Raw genomic sequence first — 16,183 nt, 5'->3', positions numbered from 1 at the left:
TGTGGCACTGACAGCTGAAGGATCTCTTCTCTCCTTCCAGATATCATCCCCAGTTCCTGTGATCAATGGAGATATCCGAGGGAAGAAGATTGCCAACATCTCCGACGTGTGTGAATCCATGAAGCAGCAGCTGCTCGTGCTGGTGGAGTGGGCCAAGTACATCCCTGCCTTCTGCGAGCTGCCCCTGGATGACCAGGCAAGTCCCCCACTTCCACCCCACCTCGCTCTGCCCTGGAGAAGGCGGCGGGGAGTCGAAGGAGAGCCAGGCAGCTGAGACCTCCAAGGAAAATGCGCATTGTTCGCTCTGTTATCCTGACTGCGGCAGCTGATTTGGAACGGCATCCATACAATGCCAGCACAGGCCATTTGCATGTGCAACTAATCAGTCGATGAGCACAATCATGATAACACTGAGCTCAAATTAGATACATAATCAGGTGCGCATTTTGCGTGGGTCTATCAGTCAATTATTTATTAATTATAGCTTGTGCAGCACTTTGAAAACCTAAAGTGCTACACAAATGCTGAGGGTAATTAGACTTAGTAGGACAGATTTCTAGCCTAAAGTCTGCTCAATCTGCCTGTCTATCTTTCTTTCTGCTTCTTGCCCAGACATATATTTGTATCCATTCTTCTGGTGTGGAATTATTGAAACTAAACACTAGTTTGCTCACAAGGCAATTAGAAAATCTCTCTTCAGAGTTAAAAACCAGAAATATATTTGCATTTAACACAAATTACTAAAATGTCATGTGCTGATTCCATAACCAAGATGAGCACAGTGGGTTTGAAATACTCTGTAAAACTGTACTGCAGGGTATCAGGCAGCCTCAGAGAGATACAAGGAGATGTCTCCCGTGTAAGTCTACATTTCAGAGGTCTGCTGCAGATATTGCAGGACATGATGGGTGCCCAGCCTTGAACAGCATGTGTGCATGGTGGGGAGGCTCCAGGGGGAAGGGACAGCACTTCTGGCAGGGTACAGCACTTCTAGCAGTGGCCAGTACAGGTCCTGTCACAGGTAGGAAGGTATTTCCAACCTGCCCAGTGCACAGTCACAAAACCAGTGTATGTTCCCTTCAGCTAGGATCAGTCTTCAGCCCTGTTGACCTAGAGGTAATTTTTATATCATGAAGAAAAAGGATATCCAGAAAGTGAGAGTATCCAGCAGATCAAAACCCCCTAAATCCTAAATCTGAGCTCTACAGTAACCAACCAGCAGCACAGAACCCCGAGGAATTCAGTGCTCTTAACACAGGAGCATATTTCCCTCTTTTCTATTGTGTGCAAGTGCTAAATTGCTTAAAATGCTAAGAAATCTTTTCAACTCCTAAGGCAAATACAACTCAAAAATTATGAAAACCAAAATGGACTCCAGTGGCAAATGACATTTACCTAGCAAACAGGCTGCAGGCCAGCAGAGGCTCAGGGCAGCTCAGCACAACCCACTGCATCCCCGTGCCATTTGGAACAGAGGCAGTAAACCTGGTTAACAACTCTGCAAACTACAGCAATTTCCACGTGAGCTCATTTTACAGTTGCAGGGCTGCACAATTTTTCAAAGAAGAAAACAAAACCTAAAGATGACATTGTCTGAACCCAGCCGTCCCACAAGGGAGAGGCTGCTCTCAGCATGCTCCGCAGGCTCATCTTGACTGAAACAGGACTGCTGTTTTGATCAGCCATCCCCAATAGCGAACAGTTCCCAATCTGTCCCAAAGGGCCTGAGAGGAAAGACTGTGCTGCATTAAAACTAATCAACTGAGGACATCCGTGCTTTCAAAGGACGATGTGAGAACAGAGGCAGGAGACACTCAGGGGAGTGCAGGAAGAAGGACAGAAATGTCAGGGAGCACGGACGAACCAAACTGCAAGCCAGCTGCCCAAAGGGCATGAGAGCCAGTCAAGACATGTCCAGCGGGGAACATTCAATGTTGGGAAACGCTGTTACGTTGCCGTTAAAATGTTGCCTGAGAATGAATCATCTCTGACAGCATTTTTATAGGAAAGGTCATACCTAACCCCTCATTCTTCCTCTGCACCAAAATGTCAAAGTTCTGGGTTTGGTGGGGCAAAGCCGTTTAATTTCAAAGTTAAAGTTCTACTTTGTTGTGTTACAACTTTTATATTTATCCTAGTTCACAATGGAATGATGTATCTCAGGTTGATCACTGCAAGAACTAACAGCAAGTGAGATTGTTTTGCCTTGTTGAAGTAATTTACTTTAACCCTGCTCAAACAAGCAAATTTTATGAGAAAAAAAAATGCTGGCTCCAAACTGAGCTTTCCTGAATTTGCATTAGGCTGGAAATTTCTGCATGAGGGCTTTGCTCGCCCTTGGGACTCACAGTTTTTCCATCCTTCTCAAAGTTTTGTCAGATAGGAAAGCTCACTTTTGTGCAGCTCTGGTAATTACAAGCAGCTTGGCTAACACATCCACCCATGTTTGGATAGTGATAGAGAGAGGGTAGATTTTGGCATCTAGATAAAGCTTCCTCAGCATCATGTGTGCGTAATCTTTTTGCAAGGACCTCCACTCTGTTTATTCTGCATAACTTTTTCACTCTCTGCAAAAAAAAAAATCCCTCTCTCAGACATCAGCATCTTTTCTAACCAGAGCTCTCTTCTACAGGTGACACATTCTCCTAGCATTTTTGTTAGGGTAGGACTTCTCTTGGCTTTGTCAGATGCTGAGGGATAATACACTGGAAAATGGGACCATTCCCATCAGGACACACTTTTCAGAATCTCTCCATTAATGTTTAATGATTGTTTTCTCCAGCAGAGGCTCCTGGCTGGACATTAAGAAGCCTTGGTGTCAGGCTGTCCAATCGTTAACTTCTCTTTCTGCCTAAATCTCTGAAATTTTTAACTGAAGGAGGGCAAAAGATTCAGAACATTCTCAGGAGCCACTGAAGGGTGTAAAATGAAACACTTCAATCATTAACGTCAGGGCAGAAAAACATCCCTTTGGCTTCCCTGGCCCAAACGCCCATTGCTGAGGAAGGAAGGAATGTCCAGAGGGTGACCCCACCAGCCGGGCGGATGTGGGTCCCCATGAGCGTGATTTCAGTGGGAGGCGGGCACAGCCCAGAGGAACAGCAACTGTCCACAGCAGTGGATCACACTTCTCCCCACTTCCCAGGTGGGAGCGTGGTCCCTGGGTCTGCACTTGGTAGGAGTTGCCTTGTCTGCAAGCGGCCCACTGTGAACATGCCCCACTCCTGATGTGAGGTCCTGGGACAGCCTAGCACGGTCTTGCTCATGACATGTGCCATGAGTATGGGATGTTTCAGGTGCTGTCTACTGGTTCTGCTGGATTTATAGCTGTTTATGCACAGGAGTAAACAATTTTTTTACCTCTTTCACTGACTGTGAATGGAGGGGGACTCTCGCTCCCCATCCTTGAGTGCACTACAGAAATGCTGGACTTTCCCTCTTACTTACCTGAAATCACAGCCTTGTCTCTGTCTCTGCATCACCCAAATAACCTTTCTCTGCCCTTGCAGGTAGCACTGCTGCGAGCACATGCAGGAGAACATCTGTTACTGGGAGCTGCCAAGAGGTCCATGGTGTTCAAGGATGTCTTGCTGCTAGGTAAAGAGTGCACTTCTGCTCCTGGTATGCTTCTGTGAGGCTTCTCTGCTGGGGTGAAGGAGAGGGTGGCTCAGTGTTTCTGCATTTTAGCAAGCCTAGCACAGGCTTTGGGTGCAGCTAGGCCTGGGTGACATTCACATCAAGGCCACAACATGTGGCAAAGTTGGGGGACTATGAACATTCACATTGCCCCCCTCAGGTTTGTGTAAGCAGGCTGTGGTGTGATTCAGAAAAAGGTTCTCGCTCCTCAGTCAGCTTTTCCTTGCTTGAGCAACTCGTGAGTAAGGAGAGGCTGCTCTGGCAACACAGACGAGCATTTCTGGTCGGCTGAGCCACGGAAGGGGCAGAAGGAGGAACTTCTTAAGTCCTCCACCCTCAAAATTATCTCAGCATTGATTACCTGGGTTTTCAACTCCTTGCCACCCTTGATAAGTCTTGAGCAATGACAAGGCAATGTCTCTGTGCTGCTTGTCCAAAGGGAATGATCACATCATCCCACGGAACTGCCCTGAACTGGTGGAGGTGAACCGTGTGGCCATCCGCATCCTAGATGAGCTGGTCCTCCCCTTCCAGGAGCTGCAGATAGATGATAATGAATATGCCTGCTTGAAAGCCATCATCTTCTTTGACCCAGGTATGCTCCAGCTCGGTGAGCGTTACCATCAGAGGGGACTAGTCTGGGTTATGCTGACTAATACTGGTCCTGAGTTGCGGAAATGCTGCCTGGTCTCCTCTCTGTGCCAAAACATTCTTAGAGGGAGGGGAGAAGTCAGCCTAAGAAGAGAAAAAGCATCCCTTATGGCAGACAATAGAGAATCAGAGACACCTCACCTCAGCCTGCACCCAGACTTCATGCTGTTATTCAAGGGCAGCTCCCAGGGAAGCAGCCTGGATAGTTTGCTCTGTGGGTTGTTTCAGATGCCAAAGGACTGAGCGACCCCTCCAAGATCAAGCGGATGCGGTACCAGGTGCAGGTCAGCCTGGAGGACTACATCAACGACCGGCAATACGACTCACGGGGCCGCTTCGGGGAGCTGCTGCTGCTGCTGCCTGTGCTGCAGAGCATCACCTGGCAGATGATAGAGCAGATCCAGTTTGTCAAGCTCTTTGGCATGGCTAAGATTGACAACCTGCTGCAGGAGATGCTGTTGGGAGGTGAGTATTTGAGGGTCCTACAAGAGGCCTCCCAGAACTCCCTGATCACTGTCCCCTTGAGAACCTCCATAGCCATTGTTTCCTACCTGAAAATGGTGGAGACAGCCTGTATGCAAGTCAGACCTTCTCTCACACAAAACTATCTCCCCCTATCACTGGCAGTGGTATCAAAGGGTCTTCTATTTCTACTCACCTAAAGAGATGCATTAGCTGTGCATCTGTTTACGGAGAGGCGTCCCTAGCCCTCTGCATGTAGACAAAGCTTTGCCATGCAGCCCCTAAACTCCTACCAGCTAGCCATTTCATTAATCCTCCTCTGTGTCAGGAGGGAGTCATCAAAACAAAAGAGTCTGAAAGCTCAGGTTGAAAGCATCCCAGATTTTCTACTGTGACAAAACAAAATGAGAAGGTGACACTGTGCTATTCTTTACATGTGGGTGTGACTCAGAAGGTGACGAATATAATCCTGTAAAAGAGGAAATGCAGGCAGCAGGCAGGGGTTAGTGAGCCCAAGGCATCCATGGACGAAAATGGGAAGGGTGTGCTCCAATCACATGTGCACAAGCTGATCATGCACAAAGCCTGGGACATTTTGGTGCAGTGGGTCTGCTCATCTGAACTGTATCCTCTGTCATCACAGCAACTAATGTCACATGCACGTTTTTAGGCTCCTCAAGTGAGACGCCGCATGCTCACCACCCCCTGCACCCTCATCTGATCCAGGAGAACCTGGGAACAAACGTCATTGTGGCCAACACAATGCCTCCTCAGATGCACAACGGGCAGATGTGTGAGTATCACCAAAAGACAGAGAGCTCCCAGGAGACACTGAGACCTTTCCAGTGTGCCTGTGGAGGTAGTTTCTACCTTGCAAGGAAATTTCCATGCAAGACAGAGTCTCTGATAATGAGTGTGTGAGAAATGCCTATGCAGAAGGGAGGGAAAGACAAACAGAGAGGTGGGTTAGATTAGATTAGGCTAGACTAACTGATTAGGCTAGATTCAACAAGATGTTCCCTGGCAGACTGTAACATTTACATAACCCTTAAGGGATGAATGATCCCACCCAGTGCCTACTGAAATCAGTGGGAAGGCTCCTGTTCCCTTGAACGGTTCAGACACACTTCACTTTGCCCTCTGCAAAAGCACAGGAGAATCTGGTCCACCACACAGGGCTACCACATGGGGCCACTACTTGGGAATTTGGGCTGAGATGACCTCAGCTGACAAAAAAAGTGGCCAGTACAGGTCAAATGCCAGCAGCTCCCCTCATTCAGTGTTTGTTATTGTGGTTCCTCCAGGGCATCTAACCATGCCTGTGCGTCCAGGCTGCATTGCAGCAAACACACAAGCCATTGGGAGCTATGGTTTTGCCACAGAGCCTCTGCCTTGCTTACACCTGAACCTCACATATCTGAGGACAGATCCCAGTGCTGTCAGGTCCATAAGGCCCTCTTCTAATTTGGTTTCTCTCTCTGTAGCTACTCCAGAAACTCCACAGCCATCTCCACCTGCGGGCTCAGGACCAGAGCAATACAAGCTGCTGCCCGGAGCCATTGCAACCGTGGCAAAACAGCCCACCTCCATCCCGCAACCTGCTATCACGAAACAGGAGGTCATCTAGCAATCTGCAGAACAGCTGGCCTCGTTCAGAAGACCACGTGGGAGAAAAGCCCAAACTGACTGTCACTGTGAAGAGATAAGCCATCCAGAGGTCCTTGGGTGCAAACACATGGACATGCTTATTGGACTAGTCCACCACCACCAAAAGCTGTCTTCCTGCAGCTACAGACGGCGTGTGCCACGGGCAGCCCCAAGTCCCAGAACTCAGGCTGAAGCCTTACTGAAACCCTCAGTCCTTGTAAGAAGGGCCAGATTTCTGCCTCCCTCCGTGAAGAGGCTGCAGTGACTGGCTGGGGACAGTGCAGCTGGCTATCCCCACCTCTCAGCGTTGGTTCAGCACACACTGTGAACAAGCAATCCTCTGTGCTGTGTGAGTGGAGGGTTTCCCTTCCACCACCATGCCAGCTCCTCAGACAGTCCCCAGTCCAGCCAAACTTGATGGGGATGGAAGCTCCCCCAGGAGCATCACAGCAGGTGAAGCAAACAGGTTTTCCCAGGCAACATTGGCAGAACCGCTGCTCAGCGTTGGCTAGTCTCAGGTCTTTGCATGGTGTTCCCTCCAGCAAACTAACCTCCCCAGCAGGTCTAACAAATCTCTTCAGCTGATACTGGGGCAAAGTCTGGCCCACCAGGATTGTCCACTATTTGGATCCTTCTGCCTTTTGAGGGATTTTGTTATTTTCGTGCCATGACCGCCTTCCCACCACAGGGCTCAGAGAGGCAACCACTGCCAAACCCTTCCCTTGCACTACTTACTGCCTCCGCGCTACCTGGACTAGGAAGTTGGGAGACCATGGGATCCAACAGGTTTCAGCTAATAGGACAGGGTCACCCCGTACAGGCTGGTGGTGGGCAGCACTGCCCAAAATATCACTGACCCCACTACTGCTTCTCCGCTGTCAGAAGACCACTGGATGCCTATCTGGAAGGAAGCAGGGGGAAGGACATACAAAGGGGAGAGACCTGTGAGGGCGAGAAGAGCTGAGCCTCACAGACTGGACCACAGTCTTGGGCTGCCCAAGTGCTGGGAGTATCGTGACCCAGGATCTCAGTTCAGACCCAGCTTTAATGCGAAGATATGCCATATAATCTACTTGTCCAGTCCAGTGCCACTCCTTCAGCTTTGAGTGGCTGATAACACATTTATAGGTCTTCATAACACGATAAGAATTCATTATGGCTCCTTCAAACCTTAGAGGGTTTGAGGGCAGCAACCTCAAAACCAAAATGCTTCAAGTCTTGCAGAGAAGAATGACAGAGATCAAGGAAAGACCCTGTCAATGCCCCAAGCCCCTTGGGTCTGCCCCAGCCTTGGGTCTACACCTGCCTGCTCTGCTCCCTCCCTGCTGCAGTCCCTGTTTCTCTGTGCCTGCCTGTGCCGAAACCTCGCAGATCTGACCTTTGGTTTACAGCTGAAACCAGGAAAAGAGCCCTCCCGTGCCCAGCACTTGCCTCTCCATGTGCCAGCATGGCTGGAGCTCACAGAGCCCTGCACGACTTCAGGCCTGAGCCATTTTTGGCAGCGCAAGGCAATAGCAGCTCTAATTAACCACAGACTATGTGGGGTGTTGGCCTCTCGGGAAGATGAAGTTGGTGGAACCACAGCTGCTGAGAGGTCCCTGGCGGGGACGAATCTGAGCCAGCCCAGCCAGAGGAGCTGCAGGTCTGTCTCCCGATTTCCAGTGCAAAAATGAAACACCTCGCCTTGCGCTGACGGCGTGCGAAGTATTGTATTGTCTCTCAACGCTGGTGGCATTGTATCAAGTAATTTATTGCAATGATGAATACAATCATTTTATGTAAATTATTTTGTAAATCACATTGATTATTTATAATTTGGAGATTAAATGCAAAAAAACCCCCCGTAATAACCAGGCTGTCTTTTCCAACTGCAGCTACCTTTTTTCCTGTACGTAGAGGTATTCTGTGGGGAATCCTTTCTGGTCCATTTGCACCAAGCATTTTTGCTTGTTACATTAATTTTTGCTGGTTACTACCTTCCAATGGAAACAGAGGAATATTTCTTCACTAGAGTTTGTATTCATTAAAAAAAAAAAAAAAAGAAATAAATGCAAAAATATTTTCTAACTTTTCCCAGACAGATGGATTTCTTTCTTCTGGGAGGATTTATTTTAAATTAAGGGGCTCACCTCCTTGTTGGTTTGAGCAGAAAGCAGATGTGTATTGAGGAAAAGGCCTGAACAAGTGTTTGATGCTGTCGCCAGCTGTCACTATCTCCTGGCAAGCCTCATGTTAGCTGGTGTCTGTCCTGAAGCCACCCATGCTGGAATTATAAGATTGAATAATAATTCCAATTTTCATTAAAAGAAAAACAAACATGAAAAATGCATATTGGCTTTCATGATTCCAGAGAGACTAAAGACTTGAAGTAACGACACTCTGAAAGCCAAGCAAAGGAAGCCAAAATGTATTATTAGCATTTTGAATATGTTCTTTTTTTTAAGGCCTTCTGGTATTTTAAAGGTAATTTCTGAGCATTTTGGGGTGATGATTCTTTGGTTCACACACAGCCAACCTACTGCTGGCAGCAGGTGCAGACTGCGCCTACGGGGCACAAAAAGACAATTAAGTGAAAGTCAATTTGTCACTGGTTGTAAAGGTGAAGAAATACACGGACAATTAGAGAAGGCTCTTAATGACCTGCTCTTCCGATCATGGGAGCCTGCTCTCAGCTGTAGCATGCCCAGGAAGATAACGGGAAGAGGGGAGAGAGGTTTAGATGGCTGTAAAGATTAGGTACCTGGGCAGGAACGACATTCAGCATTTTCAGCTTTGATCTGCAGCAGATGCCCCTCATGTTCCCCCATCACCCGCCCTCGCTGTGAAATGAGGTGGGCAGTGTCATCCGAGGTACGAGGGCTTAAGGAGCATCCTGATTTTCCACCTTGCTACTTGCATCATGACCCTCTTTGCACATCCAGTGGCTTTCCAGTGACAGTCATGCTGGTGAAAACTGTCAGCAGGTGTGAGATGCAGGGATGAGATTCAGAGCTGCATTTGAGGACCATGTGGAGACAGCATTTAGAGCCTGCCTCCACTCTGGGGCCAAGGACCCAGGAGAACAGGACAGACCCCAGATAGCATGCCCTCAATACGTGTGCACCTGTGATGCCACTGCTTGAATGCCTGAACAAGGTCAGCAACGGCAGTTGTGGACATGTATTATCTCAGCACACACACAGTGACCGAGTGGTTAGCCCAGTCAAGAGAAGGAAAAGGAGTTAGTTCCTTCTCTTTAACACGGAGTAAAAACCAGGACTCCTCTGCCTGCCACAGGAACCCTGTGACCAACACTTGGTTTTACCTAGGTATATACCCTAAAAACTCCATATATGTAATATCAAATCTTTGAAGCAATAAATTCTCCTGCATTCCTTCCCATTAACTGCTCTACCAAGGTTGCCCTTCACGTGGTTAATCTTAAATCAGCACAGTCCCTACAGGAGGTTTCTTATTGCTGGATTCAGCTTACGTGGAAAAAGCCCCACAAATTACCCCAGAGACAAACTTGTCCTTAAGTGGCATCCTTGATCCCAGCCTTCACCTCTTCTCTCACTCTAGCCTGGAATCACCCTGAGACACTGGTCTTGCCACTCATGGGCTGTGTTTTATCCTGCTGGGCTCCCTGGAGCCCCCAGGCAATGTCCCATGTCACAGGAGATGGCTGCCATAAGGACAGCTAGGATTGGCTTTTAAGACACAGCTTCCTTACACTGTTTTTGGACATTCAAGCTTTTTACTGTCCTCTTTGTGCTCGCAATCTAGACTAAGGGTGATTTCTTGGACAGCAGTATCTCCAGCTGCGAGATCTTTTCACGGAGTCCAAGCAAAGATCTGTGAAAGTGGTATTTTTAGGTCCTCTGGCCACTGTGAAATGCATTCTTTTCATATTCCTTATATAACCTTCATCTGAAATAGACAACAGGCTTTGGAGCCTTTTCCATAGCTTTCATATCCCAGCAGGGGAAAAAAAAATAAAAGAATGGCAAACGAGTTTTATGGCCTGCATATCATCTCTGACAAAAGCAACTATTGCTGCTATTAAACTTGCAAGTGCACACACAGGCACAGATAGTCATGAACAACAAGAGGCAGCAGGGACAACTCAGCAACGTGGCACTGCTGAGCCAGGCAATTCTGTGTGCCAGGCTGGCCAGTTCCCTCAAGGCTGAGTGCAAATATCACCAACCCATTTGGGAATTCAGGCCATGTACTGCACAATCCCTTTCCACTCAGAGAGGCTGGAGGAGGAAGGGTAAGGTGTAGGTATGTTTAAAATCCCTCTCCCCATTCCTAATTGAGGTGTGACCCTGATAATCATAAACACACCTAGCACCTGAAAAATTGCCAGCCAGGACAATAAAAATGGCAATATACTGTCAGCTTTGTTAGGTGTGGAGCAAGCAGGAGAGCTCGGCACAAACAAGACTGCAGTCACGTCCTTCAGTTCAGTGTCCTGTGTGAGAGAGAAGAGGCGGCTGGGGTCAACAGAGTGCTCCCAGATCAAGCCCAGGAGGAGAAAAGCTCTGAGTCTAATCCGGGGCTTGGGAAGGAAAGTTGTTTGGGAACTCTCTTTCCAAGGCTTTCTCTGGCTTTGGACCTGCAGTGATGCCAGGCTTGCCTGATCATGGCTGCTTCATCAGCTGTCAGATGCCTGAGGCCACCCCTGACTTGGGAGATGAGTCCCAGGAGAAGATACAGGTTAAAAAAACTGCTGGTCTCCACAGGCCATGCTTCATTTCAGTCCCTCACGTCTGGCAGCTCTGCCTGGCTGGGACCTGCAGTCCCTTGTGACCCCATGGACACACGAAGAGGAGGGAGCCCTTCCAAGCCTGGGGTGCCCCATATCAAATGACTGTGATCTGAGGGAGCTGTGATGATTCCCTGCCTCCTCCTAGAAACTGCTGTGGGTGCGATAAACAGCGCAAGAGCTGCCCGAGGGACATGCCTAGATGGACACAACAGCAGAAAGCATTGCGAGTCCAACAGGAATTCCTCACCGCAGCTGCCAACCCAGGTGTTAGCACTGACTGGGACATGGCATGTTCACCCTCTCTGACCAGGAAAATCATTACAATAAAGGAACTCAATAATACACTTCTCTGTTCCTCTCCAGGGCTCTCCAAAACCTCACTGTGCCTTAAAAGCACCCATTAATTAATCCTGCCGATGGGTTAATATTACCATTAACCACTGACATGGAGCACACTGGTTCATGCATATCCTAGGATCCACTCAGAGCTGGTTTTCAGAGGATACAAAGCCTTAAAGGCCCACCTAAAGACATGTGGAGATCCCCAGCTCATGGTAAGATGGCAAGTAACTGAGAAAAAAGCTTGAGGATGAAGCAGGAAAGAGAAAAGTTAGTGCCAGACCCGCAATCCCCAACTCTGGACTACAGCTCTTCGGGCACAGATAAAGAACAACCATTGGGATCCTCACTTCTGGGTGGTTTTTAGCCCTCTCTTAAAATTACCTTAAGGTGTGGGATTTGAGTGGCATCTTCTCACCTGGGAGAGCACCCTGGAGACCTGCTGTGCTGCATGCGAATGGAGTAGGCAGTGGAGACAGCTCCAGCACTGCAGGCTCTTACATTTCCACTGAAATCCTACTATTCCCTGCATGCAGCTCCTCTCCTCACAGCCCACCATGCAGCTGCATTCCTTCACCCCAAGGCTGTGCAAGTGCCTGAGATATTGCTTAGGGGTTACTCCAACACCCAGCTCTGCTTCACTCCTTCCCACTGATTTAACGGCTTGTGATGGGCACCAGGTTGAAAGACCCAAAAGCACCCAAAGGCACCCCGTCCAACGCAGGGAGCAACAGTGCTTCCCTCATCCTGCCCCTGGAAAGTGCCCTACCCATTTACCGACTGGATTCCTGCAGGAGCAAAACCAAGTGCTTTTACCGCTCTAACACACTCAGCAGCACTGCAGCCATTGCCATGAAGGGGTTGGCAAGGAGGACAGGTCCCTTCCAGGGATAATCCTGCCAGACACCCAACCTAGCATGGAGACAGCTGCTTTCCTTCCAGTGTGCAAGGGCACCATGAAACATGATGCAAGACTGGGAAAACGCTGTCTCAGTTCAGAGTAAATTAAACTACAAAAATCCCATATTTTAAAACATCCAGAGGCCCTGCCGAGCACATTCCTCGCCGAGCTTTTGCAAAAACGTTGCTGGTCTTAAAGCTAGTCAAGCCAAGGAGAGGGGGAAGTCTTATCTCAAAGCCTGGGCTGGGTACGGCTGCGTGTCTGTGTCACACCGCACACTTGGCTTGCTGGGGGTCTAACTGCACGGCAGCGTGACTTTATATGCCCGGGTGGGGGGTGCCTGCCTGCATACAGCTGCTTCGGCAGCAGACGCTACATATTTGGGTGCATTTGCATATCAGTGCTTGTTTCCGTAGCTTTGCATGTGGCTCTGGCCTGCGCGGGGAGAGCGTGTGCAGAGCAGGGGCCGTCCTCTGCAGCACAGCGTCTGCTTCTCAGAACTGAGGTTGTCACCTGTGACATCCCAACCTCACACCACAACATGCAGGGCAAGAGCAGGCACGGAAGCCTGCCCTGGAGGATGTACACTTCCAGGCTTTGAGACCAGGAATATTTACGGTAATTTAGGGCATATTTTCTCAGTTGCTTCACCCTTTGAGTGTTGGATTGTACCACAGCTAAGTGCCTCGTGGGCCAGGCATCATGTCCAGAGCAGGTTTATGCCAGCCTGGGCTCTGCCTGTGGGGATTAGTAGGGGCTGTGATTCCCCTACAGCCCTCTCCATGCTGCTGGACTGGTGCAACAGCAGCAGCTTGGGATTGAGGTACAACACGGCCCCACGTGGAGGCAGACCTCACCCAGCGTGATGGGTCCAGTGGCTCTCTGCTCTGATGCTGAGCTGCCCAAAAGGGTTGTGTAAATTGTGGGGCCCAGAGGTTCCGCCTGCACCCCAAGGACCAGAGCCCCTCTTGGCCTGAACTATACATAGATTATCTTTATTACAGGACTGTTATGTTTGCACAGTTTAGTGATTTAATATCAGTTTAAAGACTTCTCTGTGAGCAATGCTGTTTGAAGTCATGCTTTCTTTTCAGCCTCAGCTTGCCAAGACTGTAAAATGTTTATTGCTAATGGTGGAAAAGCTTAAAGAAGCCAAGATAACTTTCCCAGGCTGGGTATTAAGACTGTTCAGATAAGTAAATGAGTGAGGACTATCACATGGACTTCATTAAATATCAACCAAAACCAACAGCTATTCATTTATAACACAACGGCAGGGGCACGGGAGCACCCAGGAGAAGAGCTGAGAAAGGTACGTATCGCCTGTGATAGCAGAGATGAACATGAGAAGGACTGGATTACCCATGGAGCTCCAAGTGTGGCTCCCAAGGTCAGGCAACACAACTCCTAACTGAAACTCCTGTGAAATACTGCAGATTTGGAGCAGATGAGGTGGCAGAGTTGGTGCAGATCATCCCCTCTCGGCTGGGGAGGTTGCCTGTGGCACAGTATGTCCTTCTCCCTCCTGCAGCTGTGGGTAAGGACAAAACTCCTCAGCTAGGGGAGGACTGTCAGTGCCTGGATGTTTGTTTTCAGCTTTTACTTCCTTATAGACAGGTTCTGCCTTTCCTGGTTTCTAGTCACAGGATGCCGACACCATTTAGAGTAAATTATAGAAACTCATGCTACTCCCTCTGTGATTTCACATGCCAGTACTTTAAAACTCCCCAAACAACTTGGCTTGGCACTTGAACCCCTCACTTCCATTCAACACTCACCACTCTCTTCAGGTTCAACATTCCCCACATAAGGAAAACTGAGGTAAGGTAGTTACTTAATTTGTGGATTATCCTCAAATTATATTTCACAATGCAGTAATCTCACTACTACTTTCCTTCCTTTTTCTCTCTTACCTGCCTAAGGTTCTTGCTCTTATTTTAAGATCCCTTTTCACATCTCTCTCAATGTGATTGCTACTGATTCTCACTTGTTTCCTGCCCTTCTTGTCCCCCAAAGCAAAGCTTCCTTCACACGTCACTCCTTTCAAACATCCTTGCTTACTCCTAACACCCTGTTGCAGCAGCTATTAACCAGTCAGGTCTGGAACTGCCACCTCCCTGTTAAATTTTCCTCCCTTCCTTGAGAGGTGCAAATTCCAACTAGATTTTGCAACCTGTAGCACAAATTCCTGTTTGCAGCTCCACTATTTCTCAGCTGTTCAGCCTTTTCTCAGATCTGCCCTGCCTCCCTGCTAATTTCAGCACTTAGCTGGATCAGGTGCACCCAGGAACCTCCTTCATCCCTTCAGCTGTGAAGCCACAGACTCACCACCCCAACACACACCTCCCTCCCTCTGGAGGGATGGCTCCTGCCCAGAGACAGCTGCCTTCAAACTGTGTCTGTGGTTGCCAGCTTCAGGCTCTTACCTCTGCCCTGGGACTCCAGGTCCTAACTGGCTGCTTTTCTTACACTGGTGCTGGAGGTCTCTGTGTGCAGGAGCTGGATGAATGGAAATGAGAGCAATGTAAGATCTCTTGTCCTCCTGAGGTTTCTTCCAACCTCATTTATCCCACAACCTACTGGAAAGGGCATAGAGCAACATTACGAACAAGTCTAATTCACACAGATCCAAACTGGTCCCAGCTTAGTGCACCAGCTTGCCAGGTTACACACAGCTCTGAGCTGGCCCGGGCCAAAGCAGGGCTGAACATCCACATGGGGTTGAATCAGTGTACTTCACTTTTCTGCAATGTGTCTCTGCAGGTAAATGCCAGCAGCACACTCAACTTGCTGCCATGCTGGCATTTGTCTTGCCGGGCATAGTGTCACTGAAACATTTTCCACTTTGGAAGGATGAGACCTTGGAAGAGAAATAAATCAGAGCTGAATCTCAGATGCTGCAGAAAGGCCTTGTTTCCCACTGCAGACTCCTGGGGTTCCCGCTCTTTGTCCAGCTATCTTTGACTCCCTCTCCTGGCTGAAAACATGGGTTACAGCCAGGAAGACCGAGCAGAGCCCACCAAGCCCACAGGGACCCTCCAGCCTGCGGACAGCCCCCAGCAGGATGCTAAGCCTGTTCTGCAGTCTCACTCTGGGTCCACTGATCAGTGGGGTTAAACACGTGTCATTTCCCCCCCCGCCCCGAACTCCCTGTTGAAACCCTTTTTAACGTGACAAGCCTGCCAGTGACCACCTTTTAATTACGAATTCCACACAGAGAGGTCAGGTATCACCATGTGAACTCCTGTGACATGTTTTGAGAGAACTTTCTGTTCTCTCAAAAACCAAACCAAGCAGAAAAAAAAAAAAATTCTCCCTTTATTAGCACTTAGTCCTTCTGTTGGCACTTAAATCCAGGCTGGAGCCAGCACGTCCCTGGGGCCCTGCTCCCACCCCACTGCAGGAGCCGGCTGCGCTTGCCTGGACCCCGCTCTGAGGCTCCCCTGGCTCTGACCAGGTGTAATTCCGCCACTGCTCTGGCTTTCGGCTCGCTGGGCAGCTCTGGCTGGTACGGAGAGGCTCTGGGGCCCGCAGATTTGCTGTGGCCCCGCTCCCGGCCGCCTCTCTCCCCTGTTCGCGGCCTCTGAGGTCGCCGCTGTCTCAGCGATACCGGCCTGGCCACAGACGGGGGAGGAAGGCCCGGCCCTGGTAGGGAGGAGGGGCCGAGGACATGGCTCTCCCGAGCGTTTCCCCAGCGAGGGGAGGTTTACGGGGATCGGGACCCGGCAGGAGCCGCCACCGCGGGGGAGAGCCAGCAGCCCAGCACCGCAACGACCTCCACTCCCGCATCGCCT

At 49.3% G+C, this 16,183-nt stretch overlaps 1 protein-coding gene and 1 long non-coding RNA gene across 2 annotated transcripts in view; one reads left to right on the top strand and one right to left on the bottom strand.

The window, feature by feature from the left end:
- HNF4A (hepatocyte nuclear factor 4 alpha) overlaps positions 1-8,468 on the top strand; it is a 19,533-nt gene extending 11,065 nt beyond the window's left edge. Inside the window, exons 5-10 of the mRNA XM_086760783.1 lie at positions 41-200; positions 3,514-3,597; positions 4,076-4,231; positions 4,516-4,752; positions 5,420-5,542; positions 6,234-8,468. Coding sequence (XP_086616909.1) covers positions 41-200; positions 3,514-3,597; positions 4,076-4,231; positions 4,516-4,752; positions 5,420-5,542; positions 6,234-6,376 — 903 coding nt within the window. The 3' untranslated portion in view covers positions 6,377-8,468. The remainder of the gene's footprint in view (positions 1-40; positions 201-3,513; positions 3,598-4,075; positions 4,232-4,515; positions 4,753-5,419; positions 5,543-6,233) is intronic.
- Positions 4,208-16,183, bottom strand: LOC147598702 (uncharacterized). Its single transcript, XR_015260344.1, has 3 exons — positions 15,810-16,183; positions 14,816-14,888; positions 4,208-4,371 (listed from the first exon to the last, which is right to left on the bottom strand). It is a non-coding gene; the product is annotated as an uncharacterized LOC147598702 (long non-coding RNA).

This window comes from Chlamydotis macqueenii, chromosome 16 (assembly GCF_036417535.1).
Source record: "Chlamydotis macqueenii isolate bChlMac1 chromosome 16, bChlMac1.mat, whole genome shotgun sequence".
NCBI classification, from domain to species: Eukaryota; Metazoa; Chordata; class Aves; order Otidiformes; family Otididae; genus Chlamydotis; species Chlamydotis macqueenii.
The sequence above is the reverse complement of the archived record's forward strand: the minus strand, read 5'-3'. Positions and strand labels throughout refer to the sequence as shown.